Consider the following 19,567-nt stretch of genomic DNA (forward strand, 5'->3'; position numbering starts at 1 on the left):
TTGTGGCTGAATGGAAGCAAGTCTCTACAGAAATGTTCCAACATCTAGTGGAAAGCCTTCCCAGAAGAGTGGAGGCTTTTATAGCAGCAAAGGGGGGACCAACTCCATATTAATGCCCATGATTTTAAAATGTTGGATGAGCAGGTGTCCACATACTTCTGGTCATGTAGTGTATATAGTAGACTCATAGGGCTCAGGTTAAAAGTAGTGCACTATATAGGGAGTATGGCACCAATGACATTAAACCAAGTAGTGCACTATAACAGGGTGCAATTTGGGACACATCTGTATGGTAATGAAGCTGTGAGTGAGAGGTACTGAGGGTAGAGCTTTTTGTTTACTCCTGTGGACTCTATTCAAGTCACTATGTACCGCAAATATTAAAGTGCCATTCAACTCATCTTCATTAGACTGGCTGGCACACAGGACAACAAAGGGAACAAAGTGGTATTCACTCACTGCCTGAATTATAAAACCTTAGAAGACATGAAAAGAGAAAACCTAGTCAGTTGTAGAGAATGCCTTCAGGCTCATAGATGCTTAGAACAAGTTAGAAAGCATACCTGCAAGTTCCAGGTAAAGCGTTAGCTAAATATGCATCGTAACAATCTGAACGATGGAAGCCACCAATAGTCTTGACGTTCTTTATACTGCATATGTTGAGAAAAATATGTTTAGTGGCTAAAATGAGCACACACACCATATTATAAAATTGGCAAAAGCCTTTATTCACATACATTATGGTGATTTGAGTCATTGACAACTGTACTTTATACTGCTGTGTATACAATCCCCCCCCCCGCACAAAAAAGCCTTAGGCTCAACAACAAAATGTTTAACGTCATAACATTGGCAGAGCCTTATTCAAGGTTCATCATTTAAAAAAACAATAATAATTATGTACACATTGAGATTTCACCCGAGTCATTGGCGACTGGACGGGCAGCTGATCAGGTCAGAGGTCAGTAGTAGTCCTCAAGGTCAGCTTTGTCGCCCTGATTCTGAACAACCTGCTGCTTCCTGTATAAATCAGCAATCTAAAATAGAAAAATAGAACGACAGAAATCAGTGACTTGATTTCAGAGAGATACAAACGGTTCTGAGGGAGACGTTAAAATACAGAGAAGGCGCTGTGAGAAAAAAAGCATACAAATAACTCCCCTTGATTCCTTGCATCCTCTCCCCTTGACACCTCAAAACTCACTGGAGAAGGTCCAAGGGGCGGGACCTTGGACATTCTCCTCCAATACAGTTGAGAGGGAGGAGAGAAGAAAGGACGCGATGTGGCAACAAGACACACAACTCCAGTGTGTCACAGCAGTGTCTCAACGTACCTGTCCTCCTGAAGTGGCCTCCTCTGGCTTCTTATCATCTCTGATCCTCAGGAAGCGTGGGAACCGAAGAGAGATGCCCTTCTCTGGGTCACACTGGGAAACAGGAGAGAAAATACATGAATCATCGGCAACACTGTATTTGGATAGTCCCAAATTGTTTTGTAGACTGTCAACAACATTTCAACTAACTATGCCCGAACCATAACCCTAGCAAACGGTTGAAGCCATTCTCTGGGTCACAAAGAGAGAAGATACGAGGACCAGAGAAAATGCATTAAAACAGACACTCTCAGTGAGTGCAGGTTTTCCCTTCCCAGTTGATGCATTACTAACCAAGCACCCGAAGACTTGACCAGTAAAGCACTTTGAGACCTGGGCTCTGTCCCAAAATGGCACCCTCTTCCCTATGTAGTACACTACCCATAAAGCTCTGATCAAACGTTATGCACTATATAGGAAAGAGAGGGCCATTTGGGACACAACCCTGGTATAAATCACAGATTAGGGCCCGTATCGACAAAGAGCTTCAGAGTAGGAGTGCTGATATGAATAGGATTTATGGACAGCAGCACCGCTACTCATACTCTGGCCCTGAGATTTATTTCAACATTTATTTAAGTCAGTTAAGAACAAATGTTTTATTTTCAATGGCGGCCTACCCCAGCTAAACCCTAACCTGGACGACGCTGAGCCAATTGTGCGCCGCCCCATGGGACTCCCAATCACGGCCGGTTGTGATACAGCCTGGAATCGAACCAGGGTCTGTAGTGACGCCTCTAACACTGAGATGCGGCGTCCCTTGGGAGATATAGCCTAAATATTGGACCTAGGCCTATATGAGTGTGCATTGAAGTTGTGGGTAACATGGGTTCATGGTAAGTCTATTAAATAATATCAATCCCAAAGGAAACCAACAAGAGCCATGATCTCACAAGAAATTTGGGGGAACTTTTTAAATACTCAAATCTAGAGACGTAAACAATTTGTTGAGAATCAACAACACATTTTAGATTTGCAGAGGGGATTAATGAGGTGAAGAGTCTGTGGCGGTTGCATCCCTGTCGGTCCTCAAAGATGAAATTGCATTGAATCGAATGAACAATTTCCAAATGACATTGGTTGTGTCCCAAATGGCACCCTATTCCCTATATAGTGAACTACTTTATTGGGACCTGGTCAAAAGTAGTGCACTACAAAAGGAATAGGGCCAGTCTTTATATTATTAGTATTGATGTGCCATTGTACAAACAAGAGTGGTACCAACCAATCCCATTCCAGCCTTGTAGATCGGCGACAGCGATAGGTCAGCACACTTCACTTCCCATACTTGCACGGCATCGAGCCACAAGTCGGGCTCAGTTGATTGGTCCACACGGTAATAGGGGCGTGGCTTTGGCAAAATATGCTCCTGGAAAAGACAATGGCTTCATAGTTAATTGGATCTAAAGACTTTTGGCAGCTTTGCAACAGAAACTCTGGGCTTTGCTTCACAAATGAGAATAGAACACAGCAACGGTCTCTGTATTGTACCTTTAAGAATTTATAATGTTGCTCCAAATCTTCATCCTTGAACCCTGTCCCAATCTGCAAAGACAAAAGAACCAGAAAAAGATAGTCCCCTGCGGTAAACCAGATGAGACCTTTAGCAGAGTAGAATAACACAACTGACAGAATTCCCTGTGTTAAATGCCTTTAGCCTAATTGGCCCGAGGCGCTGTCACCTTTCAAAACAGACAAACCAGCAGACAAAGAGAAAAAAAGTCACTTCGCAGGCAAGGCAGGCAGACAGGTACACACACACACACAGCCCACACAAAGAAGCCCCTCACACACACACACAGCCCACACAAAGAAGCCCCTCACACACACACACAGCCCACACAAAGAAGCCCCTCACACACACACACAGCCCACACACACACACACACACACACACACACACACACACACACACACACACACCTTGCAGACTGACTGGAACTCTTCATTGTCCTCATCGTAGCAGGCGAGCAGAAAGCCTCCGTAGGTCCCTGTTCTCTTGCCCTTCCCCAGATACGCTCCGATCACACACAGATCCATCGTGTCCCCCACGCCATCCAGATAATCCTTCTTCAGCTAGACAGAGAGATAGGAAGGATTTATAGAAAACGTGTAACAAGTTCTTGTGTTTGTGCACGCGTGTGTAGTGCAGGGTTCGCCAAAGAATGTTAGAGGAGCTGCGCCACCTTGTGGACTGGCTGCGCCACTATATATATATATATATATATATATATATATATAGTGGCGTGTATATATATATATATATATACACAGTACCAGTCAAACGTTTGGACACACCTACTCATTCAAGGGTTTTTCTTTATTTTTACTATTTTCTACATTGTAGAATAATAGTGAAGACATGAAAAACTAATGCTAACCCAATTGAGATGGTTTGGGATGTGTTGGACTGCAGAGTGAAGGAAAAGCAGCCAACAAGTGCTAAGCATATTTTGGGAAAGCATTCCAGGTGAATACCCCATGAAGCTGGTTGAGAGAATGCTAAGAGTGTGCAAAGCTGTCATCAAGGCAAAGAGTGGCTATATCTCAAATATATTTAGATTTTTTTAACAGATTTTTGGTTACTACATGATTCCATGTGTGTTATTTTATAGTTTATGTCTTCACTATTATTCCACAATGTAGAAAACAGTAAAAATAAAGAAAAACCCTTGAATGAGTAGGTGTCCAAACTTTTGACTGGTACTGTATGTATGTATGTGTATGTATATGTGTTTGTATGTAAATATTCATGCTTGTATATATAAATAAAAAATGTAAATATATATTTATTTTTACTTGTTATATAGAAGGCACTTTTTAGTTCTAGACAGCAGGAAATGGCTGTTAATAACGATGTTCAAAAACGCAAAACTGTCAGAGTCTTAAGGGGGAGGCTGCCCCTGTCAGAGTGTCCCCCCAGCTGTACTCAGCAGCACCACCTTGTTAAATCCTGGGCAGAACCCTGTGGTGTGTCTGTACCTTGAGCCAGTTGTGAGAGCGCTTGGCGATTTCATACGTGGCATCTTTCTCCAGAGTCTTCACCATGAGTCCCTCGCAGGAGTCTGATGAACCCAGAATTACATTCAGAAACAACATTTACAGTGCGTCCCAGATTTTATTTAAAATGTATTTAAAAACAGGAAATGGCAACCGATTCCCTATATAGTGCACTACTTTTGACGAGGGCCCATAGAAACATAACACTTAATGTCCCCCAAATGGCAGCCAATTCGCCACCGTCCTTAGCCAGACAGCGTGTCGATTCGCCACCGTCCTTAGCCAGACAGCGTGTCGATACGTACGACAGCTAGCTAGCTAGCTAACCACGTCAGTACGACAGCTAGCTAACCACGTCAGTACGACAGCTAGCTAACCACGTCAGTACGACAGCTAGCTAACCACGTCAGTACGACAGCTAGCTAACCACGTCAGTACGACAGCTAGCTAGCTAGCTAACCACGTCAGTACGACAGCTAGCTAGCTAGCTAGCTTACCACGTCAGTACGACAGCTAGCTAGCTAGCTAGCTTACCACGTCAGTACGACAGCTAGCTAGCTAGCTAGCTTACCACGTCAGTACGACAGCTAGCTAGCTAGCTTACCACGTCAGTACGACAGCTAGCTAGCTAGCTTACCACGTCAGTACGACAGCTAGCTAGCTAGCTAGCTTACCACGTCAGTACGACAGCTAGCTAGCTAGCTAGCTTACCACGTCAGTACGACAGCTAGCTAGCTAGCTAGCTTACCACGTCAGTACGACAGCTAGCTAGCTAGCTTACCACGTCAGTACGACAGCTAGCTAGCTAGCTAGCTTACCACGTCAGTACGACAGCTAGCTAGCTAGCTAGCTTACCACGTCAGTACGACAGCTAGCTAGCTAGCTTACCACGTCAGTACGACAGCTAGCTAGCTAGCTTACCACGTCAGTACGACAGCTAGCTAGCTAGCTTACCACGTCAGTACGACAGCTAGCTAGCTTACCACGTCAGTACGACAGCTAGCTAGCTTACCACGTCAGTACGACAGCTAGCTAGCTTACCACGTCAGTACGACAGCTAGCTAGAACAGCTAAGCAGCTGATTAAGTCACTGCACTGGCGGCGGACATCTTTGCAAAATTTTTGCAGGAGAGTTTGAGAAAATTAAAACAAAAGGTATTAAATCATTGTCACAACATTTGTATTACTTTAGCTTGTTATTCTGCCTGTTTCATGGAGAGCCATACAAGAGCGCATTGATATAACATTTTAGGAACCGTTTCCATTTTTGAATGGCGGATGTTCGGGAATCCCAACATTTTAGGATGAGTTCGACGTCCTACAAGACAGATTGATTGAGGGACGAGCGTTGTGTAGGTGTGACGCCATCTGACGTAAGACAACGACAATTCCCTTTCTGCCTCAAATGAGTCCTTCTGGAATGTTCTTGGTAAACCCGTCGCTGTACAGTGCACAGCTTTTCTCTCTCTCAAACTTGTATGTTTTTTTTAAAGGAGTGGGGCAGTCCCACTCCTCACATATGTGTTTATTGTACAGGATAGAGAGAGAGAGAGCTAGAGAGGAAAGACAGAGGGGGCTGAAATAGCAGTGGGCTGGATGGTGGCCTCTGCTGCAGTACTATACATGATCCAAGAGGAAGCGGCTTAGAATGCTACACCATCCCTGGCAACAACAGTGCGTGACCTTTGACCAGGGACCATAGAGAGCGCTCTGGTCTAAAGTAGTGCACTATATATGGAATAGGGTGTCATTTAGGACATAGCCTAAGACATGAATAAACAGGTCAAGGACAGAAGGAGATCAAAAGACAAGAGTGACCTCACAAACAAACACAGCGAACAGACTGGTCACACACGTTATTAAAAAAAACACACTTATCCCACAAACCTCGAACCGATTGCTCCAGGAACTCAGCGATGACGTCTGTGTTGTCTGAGTCGATGGCACGGGCGAACACAAACTCTCCCTCCTTCTCCTGGAAGCTCTCCTTCAACAGAGCCCTGCGACATGACAAGGGCTTCTTCACTAGAGACTGACACACCCAGAGAGAGACCCAGAGAGAGCGAGACCACATTAGAGACATTCGACAGATCCACAAAGAACTTGAAAACAAATCAAACATTGATAAACTCCCATGTCCATTAGGCGAAGTATCAAGATTTGTGGCCGTTGCCATGAGAAAAGGACAACCAGTGGGGCACAAACAATGTGAATACACCGAGAGAGAAGAGAGACACCCAGACAGAGAGAGAAGAGAGAGACACCCAGACAGAGAGAGAAGAGAGACACACCCAGACAGAGAGAGAAGAGAGACACACCCAGACAGAGAGAGGAGACACCCAGAGAGGCACCCTATTCTCTACATAGTGCACTACTCTGGACCAGAAACCTACGGGCCCTGGTCAAAACTAGTGCACTAAATAGGAAAAAGTGTCCATGTCTAACAGACCTTATAATTCCTATTCTCATCCACTCACCTCTCCATTGAGATACAGCAGGTCGAAGGCGTACACACACACCTGGACCTTGATATCAGCTGCAGCCACATCCTACAGAATACACAGTACAGGTCATTGATATCAGCCACATCCTACAGAATACACAGTACAGGTCATTGATATCAGCTATCAGCCACATCCTACAGAATACACAGTACAGGTCATTGATATCAGCCACATCCTACAGAATACACAGTACAGGTCATTGATATCAGCCACATCCTACAGAATACACAGTACAGGTCATTGATATCAGCCATCAGCCACATCCTACAGAATACACAGTACAGGTCATTGATACCAGCCATCAGCCACATCCTACAGAATACACAGTACAGGTCATTGATACCAGCCATCAGCCACATCCTACAGAATACACAGTACAGGTCATTGATACCAGCCATCAGCCACATCCTACAGAATACACAGTACAGGTCATTGATACCAGCCATCAGCCACATCCTACAGAATACACAGTACAGGTCATTGATATCAGCCATCAGCCACATCCTACAGAATACACAGTACAGGTCATTGATATCAGCCACATCCTACAGAATACACAGTACAGGTCATTGATATCAGCTATCAGCCACATCCTACAGAATACACAGTACAGGTCATTGATATCAGCCACATCCTACAGAATATACAGTACAGGTCATTGATATCAGCTACATCCTACAGAATACACAGTACAGGTCATTGATATCAGCCACATCCTACAGAATACAGGTCATTGATATCAGCTATCAGCCACATCCTACAGAATACACAGTACAGGTCATTGATATCAGCCACATCCTACAGAATACACAGTACAGGTCATCGATATCAGCTATCAGCCACATCCTACAGAATACACAGTACAGGTCATTGATATCAGCCATCAGCCACATCCTACAGAATACACAGTACAGGTCATTGATATCAGCCACATCCTACAGAATACACAGTACAGGTCATTGATATCAGCCACATCCTACAGAATACACAGTACAGGTCATCGATATCAGCTATCAGCCACATCCTACAGAATATACAGCACAGGTCACTTAACACCATTCCCACCCACCCACCCACCCATCTAACCCCCCACCCAGTAAAAGATGATTCCAAGCTAGATGTTTTGGTCCCTGTACTCAGTATATTGTGACAGTGAGAGGGCTCGACAGCCCCTCAGCGCTATGCCGATGGGAGGTAGCCCATCTCCTGGCAGGTCAAACCAGACAGGTCAGTCCACTTCTTGATCAGAGCCTGGTAGGAAAAGGACCTACGACCACTGAGGAAACTGCCACCTGGGCTAATCAGCCCTCCAGCCGTAATGACAATGACTAGAGAAACCATGGTAACTCAGTAAGAGGACCACTCATTTCTTTCCTGTCACCTTTCTCTTCCGTGTGGTGAGAACCTGGAATGGTTGGATCTGCTTCTTCTCTCTGTCCCAAGCTACTGCCTCAGAGTCCAACACACAGGAAATCACAGACTCATTCTTTACCTGAGAGAGACACAGCGAGAGAGTGACAGAGACAGGTAATAGTGTTATCATGCAGTGTGCTTATGTCCATGATAAAGGGGCTAAAATGATCTCAGATTGTGTCAAATGGCACCCTATTCTCTATGTAGTGTACTCTGGACAAAAGTAGTGCACTATATAGGGAATAGGTTGTCATTTGGGATGAGTGTTGAGAGGGTCGTTGTTACCGTAGGAATGCGGGAGATGATGTCAGGATATTTGGTGGTATTATCCTCCTGGTTGCGACTGAAAATACGCACTTCCCCATTCTCCAAGATATGGATCTGCACAATAGAATTATCAATAGTTGAACCATTCAACCAACAACAGGCAGTGAGTTTCCTGTTGTATGTAGAGCAGAGCTGTGTGGCTCAGTTGGTGGGGTTTAACACTTTAAAAACACCAAAACAGTGGGTTCAATTCCCACAGGGGCCACTCATAAGAAAATGGACGCACTACTTCCCATTGCTTTGAATCTGCCGACTGTCATAATACACGTTATATTAGACAGAAATATGCAGGGTCAACCTGTAAAGATGGAACACAAGCACTGCGAGCCAGCTGTATGTTAGAGCGCCATCTGGTGGCCCTTTCAGGAGTCACACAGCAGCTTAATGGCCAAGAGGACAACACGTCACAGGGCTCTCTACAGCCTCCGCCCGGGAGGGCCTCACAGGGCTCTCTACAGCCTCCGCCCGGGAGGGCCTCACAGGGCTCTACAGCCTCCGCCCGGGAGGGCCTCACAGGGCTCTCTACAGCCTCCGCCCGGGAGGGCCTCACAGGGCTCTCTACAGCCTCCGCCCGGGAGGGCCTCACAGGGCTCTCTACAGCCTCCGCCCGGGAGGGCCTCACAGGGCTCTCTACAGCCTCCGCCCGGGAGGGCCTCACAGGGCTCTACAGCCTCCGCCCGGGAGGGCCTCACGACCTGAGGCACAATAGCACCATGTCTGCTTCCTAACCAGGACACACACACACAGATATAACAAACATGTAGCTGACACATGTATAGGACACACAAAAGTGAGCAACCACACACACACACACCTACCTGTGCTCGTTCTCCATCATACTTGTACTCGCAGGTGAAGGCGGCTTCATCAAATCTCTTCATCACCTCTCCTACACCTTTGGTGGGGTGAGCCAGCATGGGCCTCAACGGTACACCTGAGGAACAGGGGTCAGAAATACCACACCGAAACAATGCACCCTCCCACACCAACAACCCCGATGGTCAGTACCTCATCATCTACTCATAAAAGGTTGACATTTCCCCTCCCGCTTGAAGTACTCTGGGATTCTTGATGTAATGAAAAGCGCTTTAAAAATGTAATAAATGATTATTATTGCCTGGAGTGAGTTTGCAGTGGTTGGGGAGTTCATCAATCCCCTCCTTCAGAATGACTGGGATGATGACATCATAGTTGGGCATCTCACTGGGCGGGACAGAAGAAATCCATTAAGAAAATCTAATTCACACAGGCTTTGTCCCAAATGGCACTACAATTCCCTACATAGTGTACTACATTGTGCAGAAGCCTACGAGCCCTGGTCAAAAGTAGTGCACTATATAGGGAATAGGGGGCCGTTCGGGTAAGGAACACACTGACTACAGCTGTATTTAGCAGGTTTAGTACCAGTAAGTCTGTTTGAGGACAAGGCTCTTCTCTTCTATCCAAGCTTTCTGTTTTTCTGCACTCATTCCTTTCCCCGCGTCAACCACCGCCGGAGGGAAGTCTGGAACACACACACTAACGTCTCAGTTGCTTCAAAGGCAGACATTAATATTGTATGTAGAGGTTATGTTGTGAACCAACATGGTAATGTCTGGGGGGCACTGTTGTGAAAACGCTTTGATGATGTTATGGGGGGGGGGGGGGGCACTGTTGTGAAAACGCTTTGACGATGTTGTGGTAATGTCGGGGGGGGGGGGGGGGCACTGTTGTGAAAACGCTTTGATGATGTTGTGGCACTGTTGTGAAAACGCTTTGACGATGTTGTGGTAATGTCGGGGGGGGGGGGGCACTGTTGTGAAAACGCTTCGACGATGTTGTGGTAATGTCGGGGGGGGGCACTGTTGTGAAAACGCTTCGACGATGTTGTGGTAATGTCGGGGGGGGCACTGTTGTGAAAACGCTTTGACGATGTTGTGGTAATGTCTGGGGGGGGGGGGGACTGTTGTGAAAACGCTTTGACGATGTTGTGGTAATGTCTGGGGGGGGGCACTGTTGTGAAAACGCTTTGACGATGTTGTGGTAATGTCGGGGGGGGGGCACTGTTGTGAAAACGCTTTGACGGTGTTGTGGTAATGTGATAGTATTTTGAAAACGTGATATAGTTGGGAGGTAATGTTGTTTAAACATTGTGAAAATGTTGTAATGACGTTGGCTGGCTAACCTTGTCCTGGAGGAGTCAGACACACAGCCTGACTCAGGGCAGAGAGTACACTCTGTTCAGCCAAGCCAATCCTCAGCTTCCCTGCCAGCGACCTGTCGATCAATCAACACAGACATGCATTGATGATGTCCTGCTTTTTGTCTGATGCTGTACATGTACTGGTGTTGTACGTAGCAGCTGGTAAACAAACAGTTATAAAGTACTATAGAATTACACATAACTTAATAGTCACAGAGATCCTATCTCATTTGAACGCATTACGGTACCGACCAGCGGGGTGACGACTTGTGAATGTGCAGGCAGACAGGAGTGATAAAACAGCTTGGCTAATGAAGCAAGACAACATGCTCAACTATATCCTGTGTAAACCAATAACAGGTGACCGGAAGATACAACAACAAAATAATAATGGATCACATATAAAATGAACAGAGGCTAGAACTCAGTGAGTGTAGAAAGACAGGTCAATAAGGCTCAGGTCAAAAGTATTGCATTACATAGAGCACAGGCTGTCATTTAGGAGACATCCTCAGTTTGACCAGTAGTATAGTGAAAGAAGTGGGGACCATTACCTGACAATGTATCTGGCTTCAGAGAAACGACAGGCTACAAAGAGACCTTTGATGATGTCGATCTTCTTATTCATGGCCTAAAGGCAGGGGGAGAGAGAGAGAAAATAATTAATTCCTTTTAATCAAATTCTAGACGGATTAATAATAAATTCATCATCCTATTCCCAGGACAGAGAACTGTTTAAGAAAACAATCAGTGAATTTGTCAAAACGATTTGAGAGTTTTACGGTGTTAAACTCTCACACACTCACAGAATTCCCACTCATGTTCCCGATGTCTTTCAGTTTGTTGAACACACCCCCCGCAATAAGATTGGCTGGCTGGAACATAATTCTCTGGTTGTTACGGGAACTCTCAGCCACCAACCCCAAGTCCCCCTTCTCTGCAGCCTCCGCCTTGATTTTGTCCAACTGTCGCCCTGGCAACAAGAACAAAGATGTGAGAGAGTTCTAAGCCCAAAAGCAAAGGAAGATAAATAACAACAACACAGATAGCGTGCGTGTGTGTGTGTCTCACCAGTAGCTTGGGCGACAGCCTTCATCAGAACAGTGTCTCCCACTCCCAGCTCCAGCCCCATGTAAGCAGGACCCAGCTGATTGAGACACAGGTAGACGCAGCACAGCAGGTCCTCTGAGCAAGAAGAACAACAGAGACAAACACTCAGCACACTATCTGCAGCACACTAGTCCCGATATAGCGCACTACTTTTGACGAGGGCCCATAGGGAATCGGGTGGCATTTGGGACATATCCAGGGTATTTCACAGTGTTCCTTTACAGATAGTGCCGTAGAGGTCTGGTCAAAAGTAGTGCACTAAATAGGGAATATTAGAATGCCATTTGGGATGTTGGCATCCTGCACCTGGGCTCCACATCTACACACCGTGGGGAAAAACGAATAAAAGCTATTTTACCTGGAGAGAGGACGATAACAGAGCGTAGGAGATTAGATAATGTTTCAATGTTCCTCAATCTAGAAACAAAAAAAAGAAAGAAATGCAATTAGTATGTAAAACAATATAAAAGGGAAAATTACACTACAATAAAACACAGGCTGTCCCAAATGGCACCCCATTACCTAGATAACACAAGAACTAACCAGTTACGACTTGGGAGGTCTATTGAAATCTCTTATACCTGCCAGAATCTTCCTCAATCTTTTCAAAGGTGCGTGCAACAGCCAAATACGGGACCCTGTGAAAGAGAAAATTAGACAAAACATTGAATACAACTCCGTTGAGAGACTTATTTACAGTGCATATGTCCAGTGTAGGTTGTTCAGGGTGGAAATCATTAGTGCACATCGCAGCAAAATCATTTTGGAACAGGAAATGAAAACAAGCGTTTCTTATTGGACAAGTTCAGGTAGTCCCTCTCCGTTTCGGCCCATTTGCTTTCGTTTGGTACCTAGTGAATAGGACCCAGGTTGAGGTATACGGCTGAGTCGTGTGGCTAGAGCTGGGCAACGTGGACAAAAATCCACATCGCGATAAGTTGACAGAATTTTAGCTCGATACCGATAAATTGAACGATACCTGGTGCTTATTCATTTGATTAATGTAACTTTAGGTGAACCTTTAAAATACCCCTACAAATGTTTATATTCTTAATTTTCTCATTAGCAATAGGCCATATTAGGCTTATTTAACTCCTAGTAAAAGCAACTTCTCGTTATTATCGATGTCAGTAAAATATATATATATTTTTAAATGGTTGGGTTGGTCAGTGTGGATAATGTCCAGTTATCGTCCCAGCTCTAGCTGTGTTAAGGGGGTTGGACGTACCTCTGTCCCCGGCTCCAGCAGGCGTGGTCTACAGGGTGATAGTTGGGTCTGGACGGGTCATACTGGGCCTGGGCAGTCTTCTCTCTGGGGGTCAAAGACACTCAGATTAATACAGTATACTGCACTATTCAACTCACTGGAGAAAACATGAATGTACACATGTACAGCTACTCCTTCAAAGAGATACACTTAGAGTGACACTTTTAAAAGCAATAGATTGTTGTAATCATTGGCTAGAGGGAGATTCCACCATTGACCAAAGCACACATTTTGGGAAAAGGGTGGAGAATGGGATGAAGCCATGGTGTAAAGTTAACATATTTTCATAACCATCTGTGATTCTCTCTTACCCTTTCTTGTCTTTAACGTCCTCCGGGGTACGGGACACCGTCGCCTCTTCCTTTATATACTCCCCGCTCTTCTCGCTCTTCTCCTTTCCGTCTCCCTCGCTCTTCTCCTTTCCGTCTCCCTCGCTCTTCTCCTTTCCGTCTCCCTCGCTCTTCTCCTTTCCGTCTCCCTCACTCTTCTCTGGTCTCTCCATCTTTACAGCAGCCTTCCTGGGAGCTAGATAACAGAGAAGAAACCAACATTCAGACTTGGAGTTTGGAGCATACGGTTTGTCAAACAAGCTTTTTCAAGTATAAAGTACAAAGGATGTTGCATGTCCTTGTTCCACTGCCATCTCTGCAGTTTACAAGTCTCTTACACTCCTTCAGATTTCTTCAAAACCTCCCAAAACAAAATGTAGGTTAAATCCCAAATGGCACCCTATTCCGTGCCACTTGAGAAGCAATGTTACACTCCTTCAGGTTTCTTCTAAACAAACTGCAGAATGCAAAGTCATTCATAGAGATGTTCCTGTGCAAGGCAGGAAGTAAAATGGGGAAAACCTCACCAAAGAAACTGCTGATGGTGGGGACTTTCTTGGCTTGGGGGCTTTCTGACACTTTCTCTTCTTTCATGTCTTTCTCCTCCTTCCTTTCATTTTTAGGACTTCCTTTTTCTTTCTCATCCTTTACCGCCTTTTGACCCTTAGGACTTCTCTCTTTAACCTTTTGACCCTTAGGACTTCTCTCTTTAGCCTTTTGACCCGTAGGACTTCTCTCTTTAACCTTTTGACCCTTAGGACTTCTTTCTTTAGCCTTTTGACCCTTAGGACTTCTTTCTTTAGGGCTTCTCTCTTTAGCCTTTTCACTTTTTCCTTTTTCCTCCTCAGCCTTCTCAGTCGCGGTCTCTTTCACATCAAGTGCTTTCTCCTTCTCTCCATCTTTGGTCTTCTCTTCATCCGTCTCTTTCTCCTCCGGGTTGTTCTGCGCCACCCCAGGCTTATCCACACTGTTCTCTCCTCCCACGTCCATCGCTTCCTCTTCATTCTCTACAGAGAAAAAGAGAAATGGAGTGATGCAACAGAAGAGAGAAGGGGTAGGATCACTTGTAATGGAGGAAACCCTTACCGGTGCTGTCCTGTGTCTCCTCAACCTTTGCTCTTTTATTCTGCTGTCCTTGTTCTTCCTCCTCCTTTTCACTGCCACTCCGGCTGTCCAGCTTTCTCTTAGGGAACTGCTTCCTTGCTACAGAGATGATAGAAACACAACTAGTTAGAGATGCACCACTACTCTACAGAGAAGATAGAAACAACTAAGAGATGCATCATTGCTGAACACATTTTTGTGACATTGATCAAATTGATGTAGTTCTTAGAAATATATTTATTCTGTTCATAAAAATAAAAAAAACTTGTGTGGAAGTATTTTCTCTTTGTTATCATTGAATAATTCCCCACGCACCTGCAACAAGTAAACCCAGATATGGAAATGCTTTATCCTATTTTCAGACATATTTAAACATATTCAACATATTTCCACATTCAACATTAAAAACAGACAACTTTGTTAACAGTGTGTTAGTAGATGTTGGACTTATACAGCTAGAGACCGACCGGTGCGGCGTTTGGGTATCCCGGAAGGTGAGATGGAAGTGGGGGTGTCAGGGGTTCCAGGGGTGGGGGAGGCAGCTGGGGTCACTGGAGTGGCGGATGAGGTCACTGGAGTGGCGGATGTGGTCACTGGAGAGGCGGATGAGGTCACTGGAGAGGCGGATGAGGTCACTGGAGAGGCGGATGAGGTCACTGGAGAGGCGGATGTGGTCACTGGAGAGGCGGGGGACAGGGGGGTGGTAACAGCCTTGAATACTTCATCCTGTGGGGGAGAGACAAAGTTCAGATCTATATACACAGAGAGGGTCACAAACGGCCACTATTTCCTAGATTTGTATTTGTTTACCCAGGTCTCATTTAGGTCAAATCTGTTTTTCAAGAGCGACCTGGTCAAGACTGCACTGTATTGGGAATATGATGCCATTTGGAATGCATAGTCAGTCGCATCTTTATATACACACACCCTCCTTTGGCTTTACAGTTGTTTCAAATGGTAAAGACCAGAGTAGGGTTGGCTGGTAACCAAACGTTCATACAGTCATGCTGTTCCTGTACAGGGGTAGACAGTATTACCAGCAGCGCACGCAAGGGGCTCTAAAAAACAAAATGTTATTGTTTTGACGCACAAAACTAATTTAGGCAGCAGGGACCTTGATCCAGGAGGTCCTTGATAGTCTCTGCTGTAACCTAGAAGCTTGATCTAGCCACTTAGCTAGAGAGTTAGCAAACCAAACACATAGCTGGGGCACTGAACTGGAGATAATATATTTGCCATATGGGATGGATCCAATGTCCTGATTAGAGCTTGTTTACGTAGAGGAGGATATGAGGTGGGAAATGTAAAACCTACCTTGGGTTGCACAGCCTTGTCCTCTTGCTCCTGTTCTATTCCGACTGGAGCCTCATCATCATCATCATCATCATCACTGTCCAAGATCTGACGACTGCGTTTAGTGAACTTCTTTACTGGCGAATCAGGCTCTTCATGGACCCCATTCTGAACTTTGAGAGGCCTTTTGACTGGTCTAGTAAGGATGGAAAATAAAAATACATTATAGAGAGACACTGCAAATACCTACTCTCATATCGGTCATTCTACATTCTGTTCGCTTTCGCCGTTGCTGATTGCTTTGCTATTCAGGCAAGTACTCTACCACAAACTTCAAACGTAATCTGTTTCCTGTATAGACAACTACACCCAGGGCCATGTGTTTAACTTAAATATATGGCTCTGGCTACACCCGTGAAAACCCTGCCACCCTCACCCCCTGGCCTTAAACACTTACTCTGGCTTGTCTTTCACCGGCTTGTCTTTCACCGGCTTGTCTTTCACCGGCTTGTCTTTCACCGGCTTGTCTTTCACCGGCTTGTCTTTCACCGACTTGTCTTTCACCGACTTGTCTTTCACCGACTTGTCTTTCACCGACTTGTCTTTCACCGACTTGTCTTTCACCGACTTGTCTTTCACCGACTTGTCTTTCACCGACTTGTCTTTCACCGACTTGTCTTTCACCGGACCATCACTTTCTTTGCTCTCCTTCTCTTTGCCCGTTTTGGGCTGAAAGAAAGATCTTTAGGGCAGAAGAAAATTTAACAGAAGTCAGAAAGAAAACATATGTAGATACTGTAAAGGTAAAAATTACATTATGCATGACACAAACACGCTGTTGTGTCTCATGATTCGCTTTATATTAAGGCAGGTGTCAAGTAGAATTATGAGACAGGCACTAACGTTATATGATATTATAAACTGGGTGGTTTGAGCTCTGAATGCTGATTGGCTGACAGCCGTGGTATATCAGACCGTATACCACATGTATGACAAAACACTTATTTTTACAGCGCTAATTACATTGGTAACCAGTTTACAATAGCAATAAGGCACCTCAGGGGTTTGTGATATAGGGTCAATATACCAGGGCTGTGTCCAGGCACTCTGCATAAGAACAGCCCTTAGCGTTGCGTTGCGCCTAACAACAGCCCTTAGAGGTTGTATATTGGCCTTATACCACACCCCCTCGAGCGGTATTGCTTAATTATACAACGGATGGGTCTAATCCTGAATGCTGATTGGTTAAAAGTGCATTCCAGCCAGTGTCTATTCCACAAGATACCACCAGCTAAATCTATGACATTAAAAATGCCCATTTACTCTGTTCATCCAACTGCACAATCCACTGTCTCATCAGCCCAGCCAAGCAAAATATACACTTGATCTCCACTTTAAAAAGTATCTAGACACTATCTCGCATTTCTTTCTGACCAACATTTAGTTTTCAACAGCGGAGATGTGTATAAACCATACTGTCTGGCTTAATGACATTTGCAACAAAAAAAATCAATATTCAAATTCTATCTCCAGCTGTCCCATAGTAATGAACGTGTCGGGACGAGACTGGCTGAGAAATGCAGTCTGTCTAAATCATGAATCAGCTGGCATCATTTAATATATATACACAAAGGAATTTCAATTTAAAAAGGTACAACGAAACGAAGTACAACTAGTTCTCCATATTTACAGCTTCCGTGTTTGAAGTGATTGTGTTAGCTGTGTTGTTGGCTAGTTCCTCTGAACAACAGTGTCCTGACAAGTGAACACATTTTCTATGCCAGGCGAAATCGCCCCTCATTGGCTTAATGTTATGTACGTATCCAAATAAATGTCACTAGAAAACAACTTAAATGCAGCTGTTATTCTTTTTTACGTTACTTTAAGTTAGCTGTAGTTGGCTAGCTAGCTAGCGATAAGAACGTTGCCAGCCAGTATGGCAATGGAACATTTAGAACAGTAGGCTGGGTCGCGTTCATAGATACAGAACCAAAAAAACAACTGAACGACTGAGTCGCGTTATATATATATATATATATATATATTGTGGAAGCATGAATAAATTAATCAAAATAACGTTAATGAAAATATGTCAATCATTATTTTTAACATGTTGGTAACCCGTAGTATAAAAGTGATAATGCCCTCTTAGCCGGTGGTTGGAGGATATATTGGCACGGGTGTAACGTTAGTTAGGCCCGAGACGAAGTCATTTTCACCTAATTATCAACACAAAGTCCAAGGGGTTTGACCTCGTGTGTGTTGTTCACATCTTTGCAACCACAAAGAAGCCAACTAGCTAGTTTCAATGTACCTCAAGCCAGTTAGCTAGATGATGGCAAGGAACTCATTTTGCTAGTGTAGTTAACTAACGTTACCTAGCGCAAAAGCAAACTGAGTTAGCCAACCTAGCTAGCTAGCTAGCTAACATTACTTGACTAGTGTTGCATAGACCAATGCTGACTTTACTTACGATATGCTTCGCTGCATGCTGTCTTGTAGTTTTCTGATGTGGTAAATTACTGGTTATACACTACAATTAAACTTCGTGTTTAGCTAACAACAAAAGGACATTACCCGCGCAGAAATGCGATTGAAACGTTCCGCGCCAAAACAACGTCAGACGTTTCTGCAAGGGAGGGAATCATGTTGCCAGTGTGGTGTCGAGGTAACGACATTTGCGATACTGCCACCTGCTGGAGTGGAATATATTATATAGCAGCAGTATGGCTCTGATCGTGATGATGTTTCACATGAGTCTTTCAGGCCTATGTTTTGATAACATCATTGAGCACAAAATGGAAATGGGCCTTTTGTCATGCAAAGCAAATTTGGCTTATAATGCAGAACAACAGTTTGATAATTGAACTATTTTATTGTCATACACAACAGGTACTTCTCTGTTGAAGATTGCTGAGAAAGTAAGTGTACTGTTCATGTCACAGGTTTGTACGACTAAACCTATTTATTTCATGAAATCTAGAATAAGTAAAAGCACATGCAATATTAAATAGAATAAATATCAAAGTACACTGTAAACTCTGTGACATTCACATACAATTCATCATACATATAAAACTACAAAGACATCCCAAACAATAGGACATCTATTATAATGTCAAAAGAGGAAAGACTCTCCCTTGCATTCCTCCTCCTCCTCCACTACTCTCCATCATCATTCCCCACATTCCTCCTCCTCCTCCTCCTCCTCCTCCTCCTCCTCCTCCTCCTCCTCCTCCACTACTCTCCATCATCATTCCCCACATTCCTACTCCTCCTCCTCCTCCTCCACTACTCTCCATCATCATTCCCCACATTCCTCCTCCTCCTCCTCCTCCTCCTCCTCCTCCTCCTCCACTACTCTCCATCATCATTCCCCACATTCCTCCTCCTCCTCCACTACTCTCCATCATCATTCCCCACATTCCTCCTCCTCCTCCTCCACTACTCTCCATCATCATTCCCCACATTCCTCCTCCTCCTCCTCCACTACTCTCCATCATCATTCCCCTTGCATTCCTCCTCCTCCTCCACTACTCTCCATCATCATTCCCCACATTCCTCCTCCTCCTCCTCCACTACTCTCCATCATCATTCCCCACATTCCTCCTCCTCCTCCTCCTCCTCCTCCTCCTCCTCCTCCTCCTCCTCCACTACTCTCCATC

General features: G+C 44.7%; 1 protein-coding gene across 2 annotated transcripts; it reads right to left on the bottom strand.

Moving 5' to 3' along the window:
- Nucleotides 1-702: 702 nt before the first annotated feature.
- lig1 (ligase I, DNA, ATP-dependent) lies at nt 703-18,534 on the bottom strand. Of its 2 annotated transcripts, XM_071360944.1 has the most exons (28): nt 18,376-18,534; nt 16,360-16,644; nt 15,924-16,098; nt 15,077-15,335; nt 14,592-14,708; nt 14,033-14,512; nt 13,585-13,701; nt 13,488-13,551; nt 13,138-13,221; nt 12,491-12,547; nt 12,268-12,326; nt 11,871-11,984; nt 11,606-11,772; nt 11,354-11,430; nt 10,782-10,873; nt 10,022-10,121; nt 9,735-9,820; nt 9,436-9,551; nt 8,576-8,671; nt 8,259-8,369; nt 6,851-6,922; nt 6,261-6,405; nt 4,356-4,438; nt 3,297-3,449; nt 2,865-2,918; nt 2,599-2,742; nt 1,335-1,427; nt 703-1,037 (listed from the first exon to the last, which is right to left on the bottom strand). In XM_071360944.1, the coding sequence occupies exons 1-28, from the start codon at nt 18,390-18,392 to the stop codon at nt 963-965; spliced, it is 3,492 nt and encodes a 1,163-aa protein (XP_071217045.1). In that variant the 5' UTR covers nt 18,393-18,534; the 3' UTR covers nt 703-962. The 2 variants fall into 2 exon arrangements, with proteins under 2 accessions (XP_071217045.1, XP_071217044.1); XM_071360943.1 differs by having other exon boundaries at nt 13,488-13,701.
- Between the last annotated feature and the right edge of the window lie 1,033 nt (nt 18,535-19,567).

Source organism: Salvelinus alpinus, chromosome 23, assembly GCF_045679555.1.
Source record: "Salvelinus alpinus chromosome 23, SLU_Salpinus.1, whole genome shotgun sequence".
NCBI classification, from domain to species: domain Eukaryota; kingdom Metazoa; phylum Chordata; class Actinopteri; order Salmoniformes; family Salmonidae; genus Salvelinus; species Salvelinus alpinus.